At 39.8% G+C, this 8,833-nt stretch overlaps 1 protein-coding gene across 9 annotated transcripts in view; it reads right to left on the bottom strand.

The window, feature by feature from the left end:
* Nucleotides 1-2,025: 2,025 nt before the first annotated feature.
* Nucleotides 2,026-8,833, bottom strand: part of cacna1ba (calcium channel, voltage-dependent, N type, alpha 1B subunit, a) — a 164,637-nt gene continuing 157,829 nt past the window's right edge. For 8 of the 9 annotated variants that reach the window (XM_055011212.1, XM_055011218.1, XM_055011216.1 and 5 more), the window contains one exon: nt 2,026-8,644. In XM_055011212.1, the coding sequence (XP_054867187.1) occupies nt 8,090-8,644 (555 nt within the window). In that variant the 3' untranslated portion in view covers nt 2,026-8,089. The remainder of the gene's footprint in view (nt 8,645-8,833) is intronic. The other variant, XM_055011217.1, reaches the window with a different exon arrangement.

The raw sequence follows: 8,833 nt of genomic DNA, 5'->3' as shown, positions 1-8,833 counted from the left end.
ATACTTCTAGAAATCTGACAGGTGGAGTAACTTCTCCTTCATATTAGAAACAGAGATCAGTGAGGCAGGTATGATATCCAGTAGCATCAGATCCACTTTTGGTGGTTTTTGGATAGTAGTGTGTGGTATTCTGGACATTCCAGGAATGGATTTGTGATTTTAAATTTGACATATAGCTTCATATTTTATGCTATGTACAGCTAAGCCCACAGGATGAGATTCAGTCTGCCTCATCTCCTACTTCTACAGTACTTCAGCTCTAAAAGGGTTTCCTACCTTCACTTCAGGCTTTAATCTACAGCAAAACATGTTTTTGCTTTCATTCAGAATGTGTGTAGACGTATTAGCTGTGTTCCAGTTTTTGACAGCTTATGAATCACTAAGTAGATTGACATATAGTGTATGTTGGCCAATAAAGAACAAAAATGTTTAAAGTCATTTATAGCAATGTCACCACTGCCACATTGATTTTACGTTGTAAAATGTTCCATTTAGAGCACATCTTTACAGATCCTGCATTAAACTGAAAATAAATTGACTACTATGCTGTTGTCATTTTCTGACCAATTTGAACTTCGATACCAAAAAGAATCAAATAAAATAGCTTTTAGTTAAATAAATGCAAATATATGATTTAAAAGTTATTTACCCGAAAAAATCCGACGTCCAAATCACAGGCTGCTCTGTCAAGAAAGATGTTTTAGCCTTTGGCAGCACTACTTAACTGGTATTTCCCCCTCAATATGATCATTTCTGTGACATATCAAACTAAATTAATAAGATGTTGACGCATCTATCTATCTATCTATCTATCTATCTATCTATCTATCTATCTATCTATCTATCTATCTATCTATCTATCTATCTATCTATCTATCTATCTATCTATCTATCTATCTATCTATCTATCGGAGGAGATATTTACCTAACTATGGACCGATATCCAACCTCCCATTTCTCTCTAAAACTTCTGGAAAGAACAGTTGCAAATCAATGATGTGAACATTTACAAAGGAATAGCTTGTTTGAAGAGTTTCAGTCAGGCTTCAGAGTGCATCATAGCACAGAAACAGCTCTGGTGAAAGTTACTAATGACCTTCTCATAGCGTCAGATAATGGACTGGTCTCTATACTTATTTTGTTGGATCTTAGTGCAGCATGCGATACAATCGACCACAAACTTTTATTACAGCGACTAGAACATTGTATTGGCATTAAAGGGACAGCACTGGACTGGTTTAAATCCTGTGTATCAGACAGGTTCCAGTTTGTGCATGTCAACAATGACTCTTCTGAGCATACTAGGGTTAATCATGGAGTTCCTCAGGGTTCTGTCTTAGGACCAATACTGTTCACATTATACATGCTTCCCTTAGGCAATATTATTAGGAAGCACTGTATTAATTTCCATTGTTACGTTGATGACACTCAATTGTATTTATCTATGAAGCCAGATGAAACTAATCAGCTAGCTAGACTGCAAGATTGTCTTAAGGACATAAAGACCTGGATGACCTATAATTTCCTACTACTAAATTCAGACCAGACTGAAGTCATTGTATTTTGGTGCCCCAAACATCTTAGAAAACTCGCTTTCAAAAGCATATATGATACTCTGGATGGCATTACATTGGCCTCCAGTACTACTGTGAGGAACCTTGGCATTATCTTTGACCAGGACATGTCCTTTAATTCACACATAAAACAAATCCAGTAGGGACTTCCTTTTTCCACCTGATAAATAGTGTAAAAATCAGGAACATCTGTCTCAGAGTGATGCAGAAAAACTGAGGTCCATGCATTGTTACTTCTAGGCTTGACTACTGTAATTCCTTATTATCAGTGTTGTCCAATAGCTCTCTGAAACATGCTACAGCTGATCCAAAATGCTGCAGCCAGAGTACTGATGGGAGGTTAGCAAGAGAGATCAGATTTCTCCTATATTGGTTTTCTCTTCATTGGCTTCTGTTAGAATCTAGAATAGAGAATCAAAATCCTTCTTCTGGAGCTATAGTAAAGCTCTTAACAACCGATCTCCATCATAATCTTAAAGACCTGATAGTACCATATTATCCTAACAGAACTCTTCGCTCTCAGACTGCAGGCTTACTTGTTGTTCCTAGAATCTCTAAAAGTAGAATGGGAGGCAGAGCCTTCAGTTATCAGGCACCTCTCCTGTGGAACCAGCTCCCAGTTTGGGTTCGGGAGGCGGACACCCTCTCTATTTTTAAGACCAGGCTTAAAACCTTCCTTTTTGACAAAGCTTATAGTTAGGGCTGACTGGGTGACCCTGACGGGGTGAGCTGGTGTTTTCATTTGCACTACTGACTTCCCCTCTCGACATCCTTTAGTTTGCCCCTAGTTATGCTGCTATAGGCCTAGACTGCTGGGGAACCTCTCTTGATGCACTGAGCCCTTCTCTAACTACCTATGTATTTACTATATATACCATTATTGCATTACATTCACTCTGTTTCTCCCTGTGTCCTTTCTCCAAGTGTCCCTGGTCCCAGAGCTGGATGCTTCAGATCTGTGGTTGTTCTCCCACCAACTGGCCTAATCTCCATCTGTGGGATGCTGCTGCTGACCTTCCTCCAGCCCACTGCTTCCAGCTGCCCATTTCCACCGATCTACTTTGCATTGCCCTTACTATACTTGATTTGCTCATCTACATATTACTGAATTTCACCACCAGCTATATATGTAGTATATTTAATGCCAGAGCCGTACACCATAGCAGTAAACTATAATTAGTTTCCATGTCAGTTGTACTTTGCATGTATCATCTGTCTTATTGTGCATGTATCAAATTTTGTGTTTTATGCCCCCCCCATTCGATTCAGTTGAATTGAATTGAATTGAATTGAATTGAATTGAACTGAATCGAATTGAACTGAATCGAATTGAATTATATTGGACAGAACATACAGTCTATATAAAACGTAACATCCACCCATCCATCCCTTGGCCATGTACTTTTATCCTGTGGAGGTTAATACATAATAATGCGCCAATAAACACAAGTCAATACAAAATCTAAACTAATATCAAGCTTATCAAACAGTCCAAATAACAGCCTAATTTATTTATGATTTCCCAGTGAATATTTTTTCGTAGTGTGATGTTGCTACCATGTTTTAACTCCATTAACTGTGACTCTTTGTTACAGCTCACCTCTCTGAGGAGAGAAAAAATTTGCCGTATCATTTAAATGTTAGACGCTGATGGATTCTTTCTCCATGTCAGTGATTATAGATATGTAATAATGAAGTTACTGCTGTTGTTTCATGTGTGTAAATTTGTGCAGATCCCTCTCTTTGGAGATTCTCATATGGATCTTGTGGCCGTTTAATGCTGTAGGTAGCTGTAGGTAAAAATAAATAAATAAATGAATATAAATGTGGACTAAAGTTTCCCCAAATCATTTCACAGAACTCAGAGGAAGTCGCTTTGATGTGCCTATCTGTTAATGATTGCATGTACGTCAGACTTGTGCTGTGTTGAAAGTGATACAGGAATGTTACTTGGTCCTACCTAGTAAGATTGCCATCGCGACTCTAACATAAAAGTACACAGGGTGCTTCTTCAGACATGAAGCCAACACATTTAGATGTGGTCAGGTTAATGGGAGTGCATGTTTGAAAGGACCAATATTGTCATCAAAATTTTAAAAGTCAAACATTGACAATGATATAGCTAAAGAAAAAAAATCAGCAACCTACAGTACAATGATTTTGTAAATAAAATTGAAGAAGTAAATGTACATTCACCGGCCACATTACTAGATACACCTCTTCTAACAATCACAAGACAAACTGCTGAAGTTCAAACAGAGCCATCAGAATGAGGAAGAAAGGGGATTTAAGTGACTTTGAACGTGGAATGGTTGTTGGTGCCAGTAGTTCAGAAACTGCTGATCTACTGGGATTTTCATGCACAACCATCTCTAGGATTTACAGAGAATGGTTCAAACAAAGAGAAAATATCCAATGAGTGGCAGTTGTGTGGACAAAAATGTTTTGTTGATGTGAGAGGTCAGATTAGAATGGCCAGACTGGTTGGAGATTATAGAAAGGCACAGTAACTCAAATAACCACTCGTTACAACCAAGGAATGCAGAATACCATCTCTGAATGCACAACACATTGAACCTTGAAGGAGATGGGCTACAGCAGCAGAAGACCACGTCAAGTGCCACTCCTGCCAGCTAAGAACAGGAAACTGAGGCTCCAATTCACACAGACTCACCAGAATTAGAGAACAGAAGACTGGAAAACCATTGCCTGGTCTGATGAGTCTCCATTTCAGCTGCGACATTCAGATAGTCAGAATTGGTGTGAACAACATGAAAGCATGGATCCATCCTGCCTTGTATCAACGGTTCAGAATGCTGATGGTGTAATTGTGTGGAGAATATTTCCTTGACACACTTTGGGCCCCTTAGTACCAATCGAGCATTGTATAAACTGCACAGCCTACCTGAGTATTGCTGCTAACCATGTCTATCCCTTTATGAACACAGTGTACCCATCTTCTGATGGCTACTTCCAGCAGGATAATACACCATATCGCAAAGCTCAAATCATCTCAGACTGGTTTGTTCAACATAATGAGTTCACTGTCCTCCAATCGTCTCCATAGTCACCAGATCTCAATTCACTAGAACCTTTGGGATGTGGTGGAACAGGAGATTGGGATCATGGATGTGCAGCCGACAAATCTGCAGCAACTGTGTGATGCTATCATGTCAATATGGTCCAAAAACTCTGAGGAATGTTTCCAACACCTTGTTGAAAGTATGCCATGAAAAATTAAGGCAGTTCTGAAGGCAAAAGGGGAGTCCAAACTTTTGCTAGCAAGGTCCACAATAAGGTGGCCAATGAGTGTACTTTACTATTCTATATAAATAGAAAATTATGTATCATGTCAGCAGATGTCAATTAAACAGATAACTTGATTGATACCTCAAATTATATTTAATTGCCAATTAGATTATACTTTTAAAAAAAATCTTACTGTGTAGCATCTATTTTCTAGTTACTTTTCAACCTTCTTCAAGACACATTTGTTTTCTAATTGTACGAAGTAGCCCCTCTATTGCTACGTCATCAGATTCTGGGTCACTATCATATAAAATATTAACTAAAGTTAATTTAATAATGTTGATTAAGTGCAGAATCACTATACAAACACATTTGTTAGTCTTGCGCATTTAGCAAGGTTTTTTTTTCTAATGTGATTGCATTACAAAAACATGTTGCGAACTGGAGCACAGCTAATAATGTTATTGTATTATAGTTTGCATCTTGCTAATGTGGATGGAGAAGTTGCTCTTCCTGTTTTAAAGTCATTCTACTTGCTGTGTGGACTAGGAACATCAGTGCAAACTGGCTACTCTGGAAAAAAAACTTCTTTTATTCTGATGTTTAACATGGATGGATTAAATCACTGTAACATTTCATGTGGCCACACTGTGAATTAGAAGCTACTGGAAGTACTTGGCATGAAATTACAACATCATTTTTTTTGTCAGTTATTTATGAGATGAAAACTGTATCAAAAAAACAACACAAACCAAACCAAAAGAAAAAAAGACCCACAAATGCACAATATACAACTCATGCTTACCAGTAACACGCCCACTCACACACCAACACACAGATACAGGGCCTGGCTTTACTAAAATATCTAGAAAGTCAGACTGGATCACCCTCTTTGAGGCCAAATCTGGAAAGTGCCCATTCATAACCCCACCCACTGCCCTCTGCTGAACAAGACAGGAGCCTGCTCAGTTCACACAGTGACATCCCTACCCAAACATAGAAAAAAGAGAACTCTACGTGGTGGTTGTAGCTGGTAGCTGACCAGGTTACCATCTAAACATGCACATTGTGTTACTGGCAGTAATGTAAATGGGCTGATATATTTATGCAGTTTTCAGAGTAAAATGCTCGCATAGAGTTTCCACAATGTTGATCTTTGCTCCGTCACACACACGATTTCATAGTTTATCAAAAACAACAAAAATAATCAACTTTAACTTTTTCCATTACGGTCTTTTAAGTATTGACTCTCTCCTTGCAGATAAGGCTTTCTGTACATGTTTTCCTGCAGAGCTGCATACAGAATGAATAAAATATCTACTCAAGTGTGGATGCATTAGAAAACAGTTGACACTGCATCTTTTCTACAGTATATCTAAAAGGATAGGCACTTTGTCTTAAAACATCGCAAAGAAGTCTGTAAGAAACATTAGACCTGAAACAATGGCAAACTGTAAGCAGTTCACATAAAACACACCTATGTTTTTTCCATGTCATACAAAAAATGCACACAATGAAAAGAGAACATTTACAAGGAAATTTTATAGAAAACAAATCAGTCAGCTTTTTCTCACTATCATGCATTGCTCCTCTCTTAAAGTTTACTAGAAATGTTTATCAGACAAAACAGTCCTCGCCGTCTGTGTGACAGCACATTATCTGTTCTACTGACACTGAGGGAATGTCATAAAGGATTAGGCATCATCATGGAATGGTAGAGTCCTTAAGTAAAGAAACACACGGCTGTTTGTGCAGTGCCATAATGTCTGAGGTTCACCAGCAACTTAACTTATAATTTCATTCAACTTCTGATGTGATTTTTGTACAGCTCCTGTGACTTACAGTGCACCATTTTCTATTGAAACTGCCATACTGACTCTCAAACACACTTCAGAGCTTCAGCTACAAGTAAGTTTGTTTAAAATAAATTGCTTCTGTAGTGAGTTGTACTGTTGGCTTTACTAACAAATGAGGTGAAATGACTGTTTCAGATAAATTTAACTCAACTTACCTTGGGTGAAATGTGATCTTAGCCATGCTGTTGCATGTCCCTCTTCCATTTTGTGTTAGTGGTAAACAGAGTGAAGCACTAATGTCCTGTCTAGTCTAAAATGCTGTGTGGGAGTCTGCAGTCATCTAAGCAGTGTTCATATTGTAGCAAAAACAGACTGTAAAACTTGCAAATAGTTAGAATCTAGCATTCAAGCTACACTAATTATTTCTACTAGATTTAAAGTTAGAACATGTAAGGCAAGTTGAATTACCCCTAATCTATAGCTGTCCTTTGCTGAAAGAGCATTTTAGCTTCTTTCAGCTGAATGTTTCTTTTTGAAGACCCATACTGTAACTGTTTTGATTAGGTCTTGTGGCTGTCATCAACCTTATTACCTGGCAGCTGTTCTGATAAACTCACTGTGTATTAGCAGCGGACACAACAAGAGATGAGCTGGTGAATACAGTGAAGTATTTGATAGCTGTATAAAAAGCCAGAGATCAAAATGGAGCTAAGTGGGTTGTCTGAGAAACAACCCTCCAAATTAATGGTAATGTTGCTCTGTGTCTGCTGGATGTAGGGTTTGGAAACTGTTTGCCTGGTCAGTGTTGTGCTGCCTCCAACAAGCAGAAATTTTGTTAATGCAATTGATGCAGCTTTATGTTTTGGGAAAATGCTATTTCTTATCACCCCCCCTCTCGTTTGGCACAAGGTAGCCTGCACAGTGCACTAGTCATAATGTGAATATGTGTTACTACTCTGGAACTAGAAACAGCTCACCCTGACGTGAAAAAGCTAACGGTTCTGATTGACACACAGTCAGTTTATGTGCTATCCATCTCACCAAAAGATTTCTCTGGATGTCCTCCTTCCTTCAAAGTCAGACGATAACATCATGTCAATGTCTAATCTGTGTTTTTAATGTCATGCTGCTTGAGGGTCAATATGGTGGTGTCAACAAAACACTGAAGTCAAAGTAAATCAAGTACAGTCACTGTAAGACATCTGATCTTGGCAAAAAAACCTTCTCTTCTGTTTCATAATGCTACAAGCTCTTTGAAAAAGAGGTAACCTTTTTGTTCACATTCAAATAATATAAACTTAAAGCATTCTCCCAGTTCAGATGTTCTCATTAACTGTAGCTCTTCAAGTTAGGATCACATTACAGCATTACACACACACAGTGACAATGTAAACTAAAGCCTTCAAAGAAGATGATAAAACTCATCACAATTCCTCAAAAATGCATTAAAAAGGTTGTTTTAAAGCCATGCTAGCACCATTCATCCACCTCTGTCTCCTGGTAATACCTGGGTGCCCTGCTGCCAGAGCCTGGGCCGGTGCTGTCCCCAAAGCTGAAGTGGTACCCGTTGGGCACACCAAGGTTCTGTTGCGGAGCAGGAAGGAGGGCTCCCATCATGCGAGGCAGTGCGGTCTGAGATGAGCGTCCGACACGGAAGCTGGGAGACAGTGAGGCCGCATCCTGGAAGACGTCCAGCTGGTCCTGTAGGCTGCAGTAGGGGCTGCCCAGGGCCTCGCTGTGGCCCCGGCCCAGGAAAGGCTCGGAGTTGATACGAGTGACGGGGCAGGGGAAGTGGTGGGAGCCGCTGTGACGGAGGGCGTCGTGCTCCGACAGGCCGCGGCTCAGATTGCCAGGACTGGGAGAGGCCTGGCTGGACACAAAGTGCACAGGGGAAGAATTGGCAGTCTTGTAGGCCACCCCAGGTCGCGGGGTGAGGGGGGTCTGGGGGAGCTGCCGACGTCCACGGCTTGGCGTGCTAGAACTGGAGCTCAGTGCCACTGGGCTGCCTTTAGCCCAACCACTACCCTAGATGAAAATTGGACAAGCAATTTGAACCGACAGAACGATGAGAAAAATATGTCAATGAGGAAAGGAAAGGAGAAGGATAGAGGGACATGGCCGCCCAAGGGAGGAGAAGAAAATGTAGTAGGTAATGACACAAATGAAAGACAACAAGAATAAGAGGCACAAGAAACATAAATAAGAATGAAAAAA

This window comes from Amphiprion ocellaris, chromosome 6 (genome assembly GCF_022539595.1).
Source record: "Amphiprion ocellaris isolate individual 3 ecotype Okinawa chromosome 6, ASM2253959v1, whole genome shotgun sequence".
Classification (NCBI taxonomy): domain Eukaryota; kingdom Metazoa; phylum Chordata; class Actinopteri; family Pomacentridae; genus Amphiprion; species Amphiprion ocellaris.
Note: the sequence above shows the minus strand (reverse complement) of the source record. Positions and strands in the feature narration are given on the sequence as shown.